The sequence below is a fragment of the Diplotaxodon limnothrissa genome, linkage group LG7, assembly GCF_057381915.1.
Source record: "Diplotaxodon limnothrissa isolate DT_005_m linkage group LG7, D_limnothrissa_male_GT1.1, whole genome shotgun sequence".
NCBI lineage: Eukaryota > Metazoa > Chordata > Actinopteri > Cichliformes > Cichlidae > Diplotaxodon > Diplotaxodon limnothrissa.
The window spans coordinates 66,755,949-66,771,312 of NC_140602.1; the positions used below are offsets into that span (position 1 = coordinate 66,755,949).

Sequence of the window (15,364 nt, forward strand, 5' to 3'; positions counted from 1 at the left end):
GGACTAATAAAGGTTTATCTTATCTTATCTTATCTTATCTTATCTTATCTTATCTTATCTTATCAGTACAAATCCATTATTTTATATCTATGTATATCTATATATATATAAAAATAAATCTAACACTTGTGAGACCTTAGAGGTCACATCTTGTAACTGGAAGGTTGCCGGTCCGATCCCCAGCTCTATCTGTCCTGGTCGTTGTGTCCTTGGGCAAGACGCTTCACCTACCGCCTACTGGTGTTGGCCAGAGGGGCCTGAGTGTCTAGAAAAGTGCTATATAAATGCAATCCATTATTGTACCTAAGAATAAAACACAAACAAATATGAAGGAGATTTTTCTGGCTGGCTTTTTATAGCAGATAAACACCTTAAAAATATTTTGCAGTACATCAAAAACTGAAGAAAACCATGAATCAGCATATAAACATTACCTAATGCTGAAGTGAAGCAGAGCAAAGTTAAGGAGGTTTTATTAGCGACTACAGCTAAGCGTTTTATAATTTGGCATAATTATTAAAGTTTAATTTTTTTTGGTATTGAACAGCAGAAATTGGTCCTTCTTTTCGGAAGTCTGTTTTGGAGAAAAAAGTAGCGGGCAGCAGCACTTTACACAACGGTAGACTGGTGCGTAATAAGCAAGTGAATAATGCAAAAAACAGAAATTTTAGTACATTCAGAGAGAGAAAGCTGTGCATGAAGTGTGATTTTCTCATGGTGGAAGCAAAACAGCAAGAGGAAGATAGAATTCGTGACAATCCTTTTCAAACGTGAAGCGTAGTCTTGATCTTCTTTTGCTGCTGGTTCAGTGAATTTTGGTTGGAGAGTGATGAAACCTGCAGCTTCAGAATCTGTGAGATGTTGCCTTTCAGCACCCAGTGGCATGTCCCCGTTGGGTGAATGGGGGGGGGGGGGGGTGCATGCTTTGCATTTACATCTTTTTGCAAAATCCGTTTACATCATTAGCTGTTTGATGATTGAAACAGTTTTGTGAGCTTTAACCTCAGACTCTGCCGTTTCTAGCAAAATACATTTACATTTAAAAATCGATTCTGGGTATCAATATCACATTATTCAAACTAAAATCAATTTCTATGATAAAATCAATTTTTTAAACCTACCCCTACAGTGTTAGCAGTAATGTTAGAAGCTGTAAACCCAAAATAGTTAAAATCTTGATGTTTTTGGTACTGAAGACTTTATTATGGTTCTAACCGGTGTTTGCATTCAGTTTAACCAAATGACATTATTAGTATAAGAACAGTTTTTACAGCATACATGACATATCTGTGGTATTTGTAGCTAACATCACTGTTGCATAAAATAGTCCTTAAACTGCACTTTTTAAATCATTGCTTTTTTTTCTTGCAGCATGCATGCAGCATACATGATATATCTTCAGCATTTGCAACATCTGCTAAGATTGCTGTTGCACAGAAAAAGCCATTGCCTTTTTTTTTGGAGGGGGGGGGGCTTGGTCATGTGACAATAACTAGCTACAAAGCTTCAGATCTGAAGTGGGCCTGGTAGGCCAGCAAGTATCCATCGTTGTACATGTAGATCTGCTTGTTGGTGGGATTGTAGCTCAGACTAGCCACTGCTTTAGCTACCTTCTCCAGTGGTATTGCTAGTGAGTTGTCTTCTTTGCCTGTGGCTGTGTCGAAGGCGTAGAACACCTCCTCCCGGTACTCATTAACGTAACGAGTTGCGTACATCACACCGCACACCATGAAGGCGTTGCTCGTTGCCTTCTTGAACAACCTCGTTTCCCACGTCTGTGTCACGTTGAGACTCTTCACCTCGCTGTCCCAAACTAACCGGCTGATCACAAGGTTACCATGGTTACCTATAGTGGCATAGAGAGCCCACAGTCCTGTTTCATCTGCCTCTACATCAACATCACTATTGAGCCGGCAATCGTAATAACAATAGGGGAACTTGTTGTTGAAACCCACACCAGTGCCTGGAAGAGTCACCCGTTTGACCTCGTTGGCCCCAAGGTCGTACCGGCAAATGTCTGCAGAGCGGTAGCAGTGATAATACAGAGCCTCGCCATACAGGACGGCGTTCGGACCTTCATTTGTGCTGGGATGACTGTAAGATGAAGCAAAGGTAAATTCTCTGTGGTTTGTTGAGGCCATGAAGTCTTCGTAGGTTTGGTAAAGGCGCACAGTGTTGCCCCAGATGTGGCTGCTGAGCAGAGGTTGAACCCAGTAACTGTTCTTCTGCCCCTCGCTCTCGTTCTGGGCTTGTTTTCCCCACGAACCAGAGATATAGCTCTTACCATGAGGACTGACTTTGGTCGTGATAGGGTCACTGATGTTGGTGATCAGACCTCTGACGCAGTGCTTGTCCTGAACTGGAAAGATAGAAAGATCAGAAGGTTTTTGAAGCAGATGATGATATAGATACAGTCAATTGTTGTCATTTATCATCATTACTTATCATCCCCTTAAGGTGTATCCTTGCTTTGAAAAGGGGAAGCTTTTTATTTCTAGACTGGGATGGCTCTGCACTGGGTCTGACAGAGGGCTGGGTCGGTGACCCAGCATTTTGAGTTATTTTGTATTTTTTCTTATTTATGAAATAATATAAAGTTCTCGGGTTATTATTAGTTGGTATTAGTTGAAGTTGAGTCTAGTATATTAGACTCGTTATCGTCCATGTCTCCTTGCTTATAAGCCTTTTTCTGTTTAAAATGTGTAATCTCCTTGTCTGTGTAGGTTCCCCTTGTGTCTTTGTCCTCTCTCACTTTCTGGGAATTCTGTTACTATAGACAATGTAGAGACTGGATTTTCAGCTCTAATGCCAGCTAGAACTGTTTGTTGTGAGACAGGTTGCTGTGAGACCAAACTAGACTCCTGTGGGTCTAAAATATGGGCCGGGTCGGATCCAGAGGCAGAGTCGAAGGACTCAGTGTGCTCTGGGTCCCCAGAAGTACTTGTTTCTACTCCCACTTGGGGGCTCAGCAGAGGTTGCCCAGGTCCGCTGTGCCAGCTGGAGGGTCAGACAGGGCTAGTCAGCAACTTCATGTTTGAGCTGGGGGTACATGAGAGCCCAGCCTCCAACTTTATGCTCCAGCTGGGGGTTCAGGAGACCCTAGCCAGCAGCCTCTTGTGCCAGCTGTATGCTCAGCCGAGCATATATGGTCCAGCCACGATTCAGCCAGAGGTTGACGTCTCATCTAGTCTCATCTCAAAGTAGCCTGGTCTCGCCTGTCAATGCCCTGCGCGGCCTGCCAGTCCACAACCACCTTCCAAGCCCCAACCAGCGCATCAGGTGCCTGCCAAGCCAGCCCGTCCATGGAAATCAACCAAGCCACCAAAGGGCCCTCACTCACGTTCACCCTAAGCCATAGCCTAAACTGGGGGTATGGAACTCCAGGCCTCAAGTGCCGGTGTCCTGCAGGTTTTAGATGTGTCCTTGATCCAACACAGCTGAGTCAAATGGCTAAATTACCTCCTCAACATGTCTTGAAATCCTCCAGAGGCCTGGTAATTAACTAATCATTTGATTCAGGTGTGTGGACCCAGAGTGTGAACTGTAACCCTGATACTAAAATCACATTTTGCACCTCAAAAATGCCAAACAGGCATTCTGTTCCCATAAGTGACTGTTGGTCCTCACAAATATAGTAGCATGCCAATTTTCTGTCATCACAAAGATATCTAAACATGTGCACGCACACACACACACACACACACACACACACACACACACACACACACACACACACACACACACACACACACACACACACACCTCACATACCTCTGAAGTCTTTGGGGATTGACTTGCAGGTCTCCACATTATTCTTTAGGTAGCGCAGTTTCTCCTTCACAGTCTTCATGTTAAGCGTGTCTATTGTTTGCATCTTGTTTACATGTTTATGTAGTCTATCAGCCTATCAGAAATGGATATAATATTATTCTATTGATAATTCTGTTACATCACAACAGGTCACATGTGACCTGACATAGTATAACATTAAATCTTTTCTTTCTGTTGTATTTTGCTGCCATTTGCTATTTTAGCTCTACCTCTTTGGAGAGTTTCTGTGTCTCGGAGTTGTTAAGCTGGCTGTGGACCACATCGATGTCCACCTGTAACTGGCTGAGCTCCTGGCCCAGCTGGCGCAGGGACAGTTCTGTATACAGGCCCTGGGAGTGCAGGTAGTTGTAGGGCTCCAGCCGAGCCATAAAGTTGGTAAACTGATCCTGGATCAGAGGGAGACGTTGGCTAGAGAACGTCAGCTGCAAGAAATGCAGACAAAAAAAATCCTTTGTTCAAAGACATGGCTTTTTTTCCTATACGAGCTATGTAAAAAATACATCCAAATTTTAAAAAGTTAATATTTTGAGGGGAAAGAAAAAGTGGTTACCCTATATTATAAAATACTGTACATATTTTCTATTATAGATAGATATCCATCTGTTGAAAGATAAGAGATCATGGACCTCAGCTGTGTAGTCTCATATTATTAAGAATAACAACAATAATTTTAAACATTTGAATCCCCAACTGATAAGATATATGTAAGAAAGGCCAGTGAAGCCAAGCTTTTTATTTTATTTTCAAAGACAAGTCTTTTGCAAGCAGCATATAAAATAATATATGAATGTTATGAAAAAACTTTGATACAGTGTTTATCTTTAAATAATGAAATATCAATTGATTGATTATACCCATACTTAGTATTCATTATGATAATAATAATTAATGAATTATTAAATAATGTTTTCTTGATTATTGATTCATTTTTACTTGTATTTTAGTTGTTTAATAGTACAACGTTAGTTCCTGAGAGCTTACTTCAGTACAATAAAGCATATAGATGAGTTCTTACCTCTTCTTGTAGGTTATTCAGAGATTCTTCACAGGTGTGAACTTCCTCCAACACATACTTAAACTTCTGAGCAGGAAACACCCACATGGTGGAGTTTAGCTGGCACACACATGCATTTGCCTTCTTGTAGCCCGACACTCGCTGACTCTGGCTGTCAGCCTGATTTTGCAAATAGGAGCACAAATTCTTAAAGTCTATTTACATGGTAAACAAACAACAAAAAATACTACGTATAATACTTTTTTTAATTTATCGACTAGAAGTGTGACTTACTGTGGATGACAGCAGCAGCAATAGAAGCAGCTGCAGCATTTTTAGAGAAACTGAGACTGGACCAACACTGACACACGGTCTTCTTCTGTTTTCTTTAGAAAAACTCACTCACAACAAACTCAGAATTTGCCGGTTTGCTTCCTGTCACTGATAAGTTGCTCCACAGCCTTAAAACCACTTGGACAAATGACACAACTAAGAACATCAAACTGGCGTTTTGTACGACCCCTCCCGCTTTCTTTATGCATTGTTAGTTTACTGGCTCTCATTTCCCCTTTTCAGTCTTCCTTAGACGATTATTTCGTTTTTTTCATTCAACTGTTGATTTTTCATTCATTTATTTATTTTTAACTATATAATAAAAGTGGAATGAACTGCCCACTGATTTTAAAGCTAAATTCATGTTTAAAACAACAAATCCAGTAGAAATTAAGTTTTCATCATATGTTAGTATGAAAATCTAATTTTGAAACGCTGCTTAAAAAAGACACTCAAAAATAATATATACCTTTGCAGGTTGTAGTCGTTAGCTTTTTTTTTATAGTGAACATTTTTATGATTAATGAAAAAAGTTAAACTTTAAAAAGTGGGCATTTACAGTGATGTATTACTATGATATAATGCCATGCTTGTTCAGAAATCCAGCTGTTAATTCCATTGCATTAACAGCTGATGTAGTCTACAGTATAGAGTAAAGCTCAGGGAAGCACAGGCTTCTCTGTGTAATGAGGCTACAACCTGTATTGAGTCAACATCTCTGTGCTGAAGAGGATACTAATGGGATTAAAGAATCCCATTAATAAATTAAACTGGAACTGAAGCCTGGAATTGCCAAAATTGCAAACAACCATGAGCTGCTAATCTTAATTCTCAATTATTTTTGCTTACTTTTTATTTATTTTACATTAAAAAAAAAAACCCTGACAAACTATGATTTCTGCTACATCTGCTTTCACCTTGCTTACTACTGCAGTTTAACCTATCAAGGTCAGTGACAATCCGATCAGTATATTTTTATTTATTTATTTATTTATTATTATTATTATTATTATTATTATTATTATTATTATTATTATTATTATTAATATGTTTTATTCTTTAATCTCATTATATATTCACAACCAGGGAGAGGGTATACAATACAATATTATAACACTTTCAGTTTCTTCAAAAAGAAAAAAAAGGTCACTATTCTCTGAAAATATAGTATATGACTTAGTAATCATATTGGTTTTTGGGCTCATCAACAATGATGGAAGACCTCATAGGGTTAATAACAATCTTTTTAAAATATTACAAAATATACTATCATTTAATTAATTTGATGAAAGACTGCGGTGTTAAGACATGCAATCAATTAAGAGCACCTGATATTTCTAAGGTAAGCTTTTTTCAGTCCTCACACTACAGTTAACTTTTTAACATCCACTGCCATTGGCCCACTTATTTTTACAGGTATAGTTTTGGAATTTTGCTGATTTCGAATGCCCAAATGGGAACACTTATGTCATAGTCGCTGCGTATATGACACCTCACATAAAAAATAGGAACTTCGACTTTCTAAAAATGTGCTTCATGTTGGTAAAACTATATATTTGCCAAAAATGTATATTTGGAAACTTGGCAGATTTAGGGAAGTTAAAAGAGCTTAGAATGCAAAATGAATCATCGGTGGTGAGACATGGTGTGCATAACAAAACCACAGAATAAAAAAAGAATTAAAAAAATAAAATATCAGTCTGACTCAAAGTGGACACTTTCTGTTCCTGAAATTTCACCATTCCAGGCTCTGCAACCACAACATCCTTGTAAAGCTTCAAAATAGTGCACGTATTAGTCATTTATATGGGTTACTATTGGAATATCCATCTCTGAAACATGACCAGCAGATTGTAGCAGACTATAGCTTGTTATCACAATAGGTTAAGACTGTTAGTGCTGGACAAAAATTAATAAAGACACATGTAAGACATGTATTTATCAACATAATTAAAAATAATAATAATTTTGGTATAGACCAGGGGTATCAAACTCATTTTAGTTCAGGGGCCTGTAAAAAAAAAAAAAATTCTTTGATCTTCAGGCTGAAGGAAGAACAACGGTGTTTAATGCTCAGTCAATAATCACTGTAATCAATACAATTCTCTTTGTTCCATACAAACACTTTGAGCAATACAAATGTCCAGGAGATATACACGGGAGGGGGTCCGACAGATCTCGAAGTGTCTGACCATTTCACACATTCTTATAGCTTCCCATCCACCCCCAAAGTCATAAAACCTAAACATTCATATTCTTTCTCTCCCTCTCAGTGAGCTTCAGTTACGACCTTGGTTTCCTGTGCAGTATAGTTTTGTTCTCCCTAATGACAGAAATAAGGCCACGATTCTACACAGACAGCATTTCTTATAAATCAGCAGTATAATGCATCATAAAACACTATAATGATTCCGCAATCTTTAATCAGAGGTATAATGTGACATAAAACAGCTTAATGATTTTACAACATAGACATCAACAACCTTTGTCTCTCAAAACTAGATGCCTGCTAACCCCCTCTCTATCTCCTGCCTCCCAATCTCGTGACCTTGCAGCCCACTTCTTTGCACAATATGTTCTCCTTGCTCTGGCTTACCAACTCCTTATCCTACTAACGGCAACTTAATGTCGCCTCTGCCCTTCAAATCCGGGTCACACTGCAAGTCTATTATTTCAAGGTGGATGCTGACAGGCAGATCAGAGGGATTCAAGGTGGACGGCGAGCAAAACACTTTGAAGTCTTACTCCAGTTCACCAAAAATCTGAAATCATAGCTCAAATTCTCGTAACAATTCTGCTATTTTATCTTTGAACCGCTTCATGTGTGCCTCACGTTGGATCGCGCACACATTTTGGCTGATTGATGGGATGTGGGGTGTTCCCCATAAGAGGTGCTAGGATGGTAGCCGATGTATCAAAAAAACTCAGGAGAGTCTTCTCCAAGCATGACATCCCAGTGTACTTCAGACACAGCAACACACACAGACAAAAACTGGTCCATCCCAAAGAAAAGACTCCTAAACACAAAATTAACAATGTGTATTCTGTACAGTGTAGTGAGGAATGCCCAGACCTCTACATTGGAGAGACCAAACAGCCACTTCATAAACGTATTGCACAACATAGAAGAGCCACCTCCATGGTACATGACTCGGCAGTCAATCTGCATCTAAAGGACAAAGGTCACTCTTTCGAGTATGCCAATGTTCACATTTTGGACAGAGAGGACAGATGGTTTTAAAGAGGAGTAAAAGAAGCCATTTATGTCCACTGTGAGCGACCATCTTTGAGCAGAGGCGGTGGTTTACGACACCAACTGTCTGCCATCTATAATCCAGTTTTGAGATCCCCTCCCAGATGCCTTAACACCCACTCACATCCTGGGCCATCTGACCTCAGGAAATCACATGATAGGGTGGGGCCAGGTTTCACAATGAGCTCACCTGAAACCTTGGCTGATTGTGACCTACACCCATTTTCACACCTTGGGTCATGTGATTACGTAGAGGATCATTAGGGGGTCCTTTGTCCCTCTCGGTGGGTTACTCCCACTAGGTTTAAATCTGGGACTCTCCACCATTTGACCCTTAGAATTGAAGAAGCTTCTTGGACGAGAGGTGAAACGTCTTCAAGCAACTTAAAGAAGTACAGACGCTTTTCTTTCCATTCTTCTTATTCTTACAATATTTAGTGTCTTGAGGCAGTTATTGTGATTTGATGCTGTATAAACTGAATTGAACTGAATGTAGCCTTGGTTAAAATCACACATTATTGGAGTGGTTTTGTTTAGGAAACTCGGTCTGGAACCAAGAACAAAAAGTCTTGTTTAAGTAAAAAAAAAAATTGCAAATTTTTAGTTTGTGTTTTTGCTTATTCTTGTTTTTTTCAATTGTCGTTTAGCAATCAGGTGACAAATAAATAATTACAGTGATTCCTTGTTTACTGTGGGAGTTACGTTCTAAAAATAACCCGCGATAGGTGAAATCCACAAAGTAGCCAACTTTATTTTTTACAATTATTATTCACTATCAGGGACCACTTCCTTGGTAACGATGGGTGATGAGGGATGAGGAAGTATGAATAGTGCTGCAGTTTGGGGAAGGCCTTGAAGGGGACTGGCGACGGCTTTCGGGCCAGGCAGAACCCCATGTACCAACGAGAAATAAAGGGAGGAAAGGAAGAGAGGAGAGGACAAGAGTCCCTCTTCGCTGTTGCTGGCCCACCTGCAACTGATTACCTGACCAGCCGTTGGTAATCATTCCTCCCGGCTAGAAAGGTGTATTTAACCTGGACTCAAAGGAGCTTGCAAAGAAAAACGTCTGGACTTCTTTAAGTTGCTTGAAGACGTTTCACCTCTCATCCGAGAAGCTTCTTCAGTTCTAAGGTCAAATGGTGGAGAGTCCCAGATATAAACCCAGTGGGAGTATCCCCCCACAGAGGGACAAAAGGACCCCCTGATGATCCTCTAATCGCCTGAGCCAAGGTGTGAAACTGGGCGTGGGTCCCAATCAGCCAGAGTTTCGGGTGTGTTCATTGTGAAACCTGGCCCCACCTTATCATGCGAATTCCTGAGGTCAGATGGCCCAGGATGTGAGTGGGCATTAAGGCGTCTGGGAAGGGATCTCAAAACTGGATTATAGATGGCAGAGAGTTGGTGTCGTAAACCCCCGCCTCTGTTCAAAGATGGTCACTCACAGTGGACATAGATGGCTTCTTTCACTCCTCTTTCAAACCATCTGTCCTCTCTGTCCAAAATGTGAACATTGGCATCCTCGAAAGAGTGTCCTTTATCCTTAAGATGCAGATGGACTGCTGAGTCTTGTCCTGTGGAGGTGGCTCTTCTGTGTTGTGCCATGCGCTTGTGAAGTGGCTGTTTGGTCTCTCCAATGTAGAGGTCTGAGCATTCCTCGCTGCACTGTACAGCATACACCACATTGTTAAGTATGTGTTTTGGCGTTTTGTCTTTCGGGTGAACCAGTTTCTGTCTGAGTGTGTTGCTGGGTCTGAAATACACTGGGATGTCATGCTTGGAGAAAACTCTCCAGTACCCTCCATGGAGAAGGAGGCTAGGGGGCAAGATCAAAGTAGCACGGAGTGAGGTTAGCCAACTAACGGAGTTGCAGAAAGGTGCGACAAAGAAGGTGCATAAGAAATACAGCAAGCTGTCCATACCTGAGGCCTTGGAAACTGCCAAGCAAAGACTCATAGCCTTGGCCAGCCGCTTGAGGAGGTACACAGAGAGATAGAACGCAGGAAAATAAACCAGCTGTTCTCCACAGAACCAGCAAAGGTGTACTCTCAGTGGCAAGGGAACAATAATAATAAGAGAACAGCACCACCAAGGCTGGAGATGGAGCAATACTGGAAGAGCATATGGGAGAAGGACGCAACCCATAACGGCAATGCTCAGTGGCTAGTGGATCTGAGGGCAGACCACAGCGACCTCCCTGAACAGGGTCCAGTAACCATCACAGTGGCAGATATCCAAGAAAGGGTCTCCAGTATGAAGAGTTGGACAGCACCAGGGCCCGACATGGTCCACGCCTACTGGCTAAAGAAGCCGACTGCACTCCACGAGCGTCTGGCAGCACAAATGAACCAGCTGCTAGTTAACGAGAGACACCCGGAATGGCTAACCGAAGGTCGGACGGTCCTGATCCCCTATTCTATTCTATTCTATGCTATTCTATTCTAATTAAATAGCTTGAACTTTTTGGGAAAACATATCAGTTATTTTTTCCAACTATAGGACAAGTAGCTCTGAAGACTGTATTATTTTAACATAGTGAAGTTAAAAAAAGCTTACTGTGCACAAAAATGTGGTAGCAGCTAACACATTGCACAAGTACAAAACCTCAGAATTAAAAATCTGTTCCAAGTGGTTCAATTAGACATAATATGTTTTTTTCCCCTGTGGCTTATTTTACGCGCACAGTGCAGAATTTTTACTTTCTGTTCCCAAAACCTGCATCTTCCATTACTCCTATAGTGATAAAAAACAATTTAAAAAACATGCTTTTTTCTTCTTGCACACCTGCCCTGCTATCAGGTGATTTCAGTTTGTATGCAGAGAGGAATAACATAGCGGCGAAATCTGCAGCTTTAACCTCCCGAAATCTTTCATGGCATGCATTTTTAATTTCTCTTTGCTATTTGGGCTGATTTGGACCTGATCAATGAAAAAGCAAAGAATTACCAATTATTTATTTTTACCTGATTTTTCTTTCTACGAAAAATTTGATCCACATGCGGACATTCGTTTTAAATTTTGATAGAACAGTGGCAGTACAAGTCCTCATAGGTGGATATCAGGCCATTGTAGAGCAAAATTTAGTATTTTGGTCTAGACAACCCAAAATGTGATGTCCACAAAGGAGTAAAGATGCGGACATTACTTTTTCTTTCTATTGCACAAGTGAACAAGAGCATGATAGTAAAGTGCAAACTGTGTGAAAAGAAACAACTTTATTGTATGGCTCTTGTCAAGCATCTGCACAGACAAAATGCTAATACAAAGCTGTTTGTGTTGGCTGACCCCAGCAAAGCTGCCAGAGCCTGATCTTCATCATGTAACATGGTAGACATATCAGTATTGTAGTCTTGTAGCCCAATTTCTACCTGGACCTGTTTCTAATAAAACTCTAAGAATTGCTGTGGCAGGTGGTTTGAAATGTCTTTGGACTGGTTTCCATCTCTTCTTCGTGTTAATGGCTTTATGTTCAAACACAAGCACTAAAAGAGAGATCTTATGTGTCCTAAATAGGACTGGGATTGTCCCAGTATGTGGGCCTGTCTGGGACGAGAAGAAAGTCTGCACTAGACTGTACATTTACATGTGATACGGTTAAAAGAGCTTACTGTGCACCAAAATGCGGTAGTGGCTAACACACTGCATGAATAACAGAGCCCAAAATTAAATATTAAATTTCAAATAGTGCAATTGGACACATTGTGGCTGCTTTGTGGCTATTTTTTGCATTTCATGCAAAAGGGTCACTTTCTGTTCCTGAATCAATTTCATGAAAAAAAAAAATTAAAATAGATGTATTAGTCACTGTTCTCAGCTTCACAACATAGACCATGGGTTTAACAGTGATTCAGAGGCAACATTATGACATTGTATTATTTAGCATAAACTTTACCACATGTAGGATATAATATCACATACACAGTGTATTTTTGTGTGGTAGTTTCCAAATTTTTACTTTCACAGCCTTTGATAATCCACATTATTGATTAAATTGATATATGATAAAATGTGCATGCCCTCCAACTGCTAGTGCTGATGAGTTGAAATAATTAAAAAAAAAAAGAGAGAAAACATTTCTTTTAAAAAGAGTTTGTAGTTTAAAAAATTGTAAAAACAGTGACAGCAGTCTGTGTTCCAGATTTTTTTTTAACAGAGTTTTAGGTTTCAGTACTTTAATTCTTATTTGGTACTTTATTAAATGTGAGATATTTATTTTGTACAGCCAAAGATGCTTTTACTGTCATTTCCCATGATTGGGTGCAAATTCTCTGTGTTGTTGTAATCCAAATCAGAAAATAGAGAAAACAAAGTGATACATACTCTACAAACACACCCACATCCAATTCCTCACATCCACAGGATAATGGGAGTGTTCGCAAATTAGAGGGTGCTGCTGCAGTCCCAGTGCCACAATCAAACACTTTAGAGAGAGTTTTCTTCAGCTCTGCTCTCTGATTCACCATGAAGCTGTACGTGATTATTCCACTGTGTGCTCTGCTCACATTCACCCAGCAGGTAAGAAATACTGAAGACTTCATTTCAATGGGTAAATATCCATTTTGATCAAAGCGACAAATACCAAATACCACTAAATGTGATGTTCTGCTTATTTCACTTGAAAATACATTTAAATTTCAGGCTCCTCCACGAGAAAAGTGTGCATGCGAGCTGAATAACTCAGAGAAGGCATTCCCTCATGAAAAACTCAGGATAGTTGAAACCAACGTATCAGACTGCAACAGCAACATCACCCCGCAGAAGGTAACTAGTCTTTTAAAGCTCTCATGCTGTGTGTCTCCATTCCTGGTTACTCACTGCTGCCTCTGCAGACTGTGGAGCTGGAGAGTCTGCTGCTGGGGTTGGAGCGTCGTCTTTCCCAGCTGAACAAAGATGTGCTGATCCTTGAGAAGGAGGATGACGGAGAGCTGTATGGAGTTCTCAGCTTGTATGTTATAGAGAATGAAATGACTGAGATCAAGCAGCTGATTGACAAGCTCAACAGCACCACCCAGCAACACCAGATCCTCACTGCTAACGCCACTGAACAGGTAGATTCACAACCACATGCTGCAAAACACTGACATCACTGTATCTTTGTCCCTCACTCTGTTTATGATCTTGTAAACAATCAAAATTTGTCTCAGCTGGGGAACTTTAAAGCAGAGATGCAAGAGCTGGAGAAGTTCGACACCATGCAGGTGATAAAGGGACAACAAGTCAACTCTGCTCTGAAGGCAGATCTATTCAAGTGCAACAAAAAAATGAACACTACCGTCACACCCACCGAGCCCCCACAGGGTGAGTTTGTTCTTTTTTTTTTATGTGTTTGTTTGTTTATTTCTCTTCTGGTGGCAGTGGGAGTCTGTTCTTAGGGGATTGGAGCAATTAATAATCCTTTTTATTTTTATCCCCTCAGGTACCTGTCAACGCAGCCGGCTTCTGAATGTCACTGGACCAAGGGTCTACACAGCAGGAGAATATCCTGGCTCGTACGCTTACGGAGCCTGGGGTCGTGATCCCAGACCAGAGGAAGGCAAAGAGAGCTGGTACTGGCTGGTGATGATGACTTCGAGTAACAGATACTCCAACTATGTTCGTCTTTACAGCAGTCTGAGTTCTCTCATCATTGGAGTGAGCGTCCCAGGTAAGGAACTCCTCTCTTCTTGTTGTTTTTTTCCCTCCCACATAATGCAAAAAAACCCTTACTGTTTTTACTGGGATCACTCTGAAGTTGGTAATAAAGTAGCTTATTAAATTGTTTGAATTTTCAAAGATGAAATAATTAACCCTAGAGGTTTGCTGTACTTTGGGTTACTGAAGGTGTTTGGAAAGGACCATGTACAGTGAGTTTGTTAGGTAACTACCTAACTGTACCTAAAATCGAGTTATGCAACCCTTTATAAAAGTGGCTTTAACATTTGGTAGCAAGTTATACTGATACCAAGTATCAGTATTACGTGTTTTCAACAAGCAGCCGTTGTTCCAGTGCTGGTCCTGTACAGGTGCATAGACAGTTCTGCATTGGTTCCCAGCCCATGTTATCCTGGAGTGTTTTTACTAAATAATACTCACCTGCCATCGTTCTTAAGAACAATGTTTTGCAGTTTGTCTTAATTACTGATACATTTTTGTGAAGCAAATTATAGTTTTAAACTATTAACATATGTTTATTCCTTCTTTTTCATCTTCAGGTAACGTCCAGATCCACTCTTCAAACCCAACTACCAACACCATCCAGGGTCCAAATAATGTTCTGTATGGAGGTGCTTTGTACTACAACTGTTACAACCAAGATTATGTTTGTCGATTTAATCTCACCACTAAAAGTGTCACAACCTTACAACTACCAAAAGGCACCAGGTTTGTTACTCAACTTTGAAACTGTTAGTTTGAAGAATAACTATGACAGAAACTTTCACTGCTATCCTCTGTTAACCAGGTACAACTCAAAAGGTAACTTCTGCCATCTTGAGGAATGCTACCCATACACTGACCTGGACCTGGCAACAGATGAGTCTGGTGTCTGGGTGGTCTACACCACCACTCAGGACTTTGGCAACTTGGTTCTCTCCAAGCTAGAGGAGGGTGAAACACCAGTGCTTGGAAAGACCTGGCACACTTCAGTCTACAAACAGTCAGTGACCAACACCTTCATAGCGTGTGGCGTTCTCTATGCAACACGTTACATTAACAGGGAGGTCGAGGAGATCTTTTACTCATTCAACACCGTGACGGGACAGGAGAGGTTTAACATTGGCATCTTCATGAACAAAATGTCTACCAACATTCAAAGCCTAAATTACAGCCCTGTGGACCAGATGCTGCATGCTTACTGTGACTCCAACATGGTTTCCTACAAGGTGTTGTTTGGGTAAATTGATGTTGTTGTTTCATTTCTGCAAAATTGATTGATTTCTATAAAAGTCTGAAATTCAAATAGGTGCTCGAGTAAAACA

The 15,364-nt window shown here is 40.5% G+C and overlaps 2 protein-coding genes across 2 annotated transcripts; one reads left to right on the forward strand and one right to left on the reverse strand.

The window, feature by feature from the left end:
• Nucleotides 1–1,496: 1,496 nt before the first annotated feature.
• Nucleotides 1,497–5,158, reverse strand: LOC146629616 (olfactomedin-like). The gene is made up of 5 exons (XM_085358757.1): nt 5,120–5,158; nt 4,847–5,005; nt 4,041–4,253; nt 3,772–3,904; nt 1,497–2,359 (listed from the first exon to the last, which is right to left on the reverse strand). The coding sequence occupies exons 1-5, from the start codon at nt 5,156–5,158 to the stop codon at nt 1,497–1,499; spliced, it is 1,407 nt and encodes a 468-aa protein (XP_085214883.1).
• Nucleotides 5,159–12,869: 7,711 nt separating this feature from the next.
• LOC146629617 (olfactomedin-4-like) lies at nt 12,870–15,283 on the forward strand. The gene is made up of 7 exons (XM_085358758.1): nt 12,870–12,923; nt 13,047–13,169; nt 13,238–13,456; nt 13,553–13,706; nt 13,825–14,052; nt 14,600–14,768; nt 14,848–15,283. Exons 1-7 carry the CDS (start codon nt 12,870–12,872, stop codon nt 15,281–15,283), a joined length of 1,383 nt encoding a protein of 460 aa, XP_085214884.1.
• Nucleotides 15,284–15,364: the final 81 nt, after the last annotated feature.

Excerpts from the sequence above, each read along its gene's own strand:
- LOC146629616 (XM_085358757.1), bottom strand. The coding sequence starts at position 5,158 with ATGCTGCAGCTGCTTCTATTGCTGCTGCTGTCATCCACA. Across the intron at positions 4,254-4,846 it reads TGAATAACCTACAAGAAGAG|CTGACGTTCTCTAGCCAACG; the intron begins GTAAGAACTCAT and ends CATTTCTTGCAG. Across the intron at positions 2,360-3,771 it reads AATCCCCAAAGACTTCAGAG|TTCAGGACAAGCACTGCGTC; the intron begins GTATGTGAGGTG and ends CTATCTTTCCAG.
- LOC146629617 (XM_085358758.1), top strand. The coding sequence starts at position 12,870 with ATGAAGCTGTACGTGATTATTCCACTGTGTGCTCTGCTCACATTCACC. Across the intron at positions 12,924-13,046 it reads TGCTCACATTCACCCAGCAG|GCTCCTCCACGAGAAAAGTG; the intron begins GTAAGAAATACT and ends TTTAAATTTCAG. Across the intron at positions 13,707-13,824 it reads ACCCACCGAGCCCCCACAGG|GTACCTGTCAACGCAGCCGG; the intron begins GTGAGTTTGTTC and ends TTATCCCCTCAG.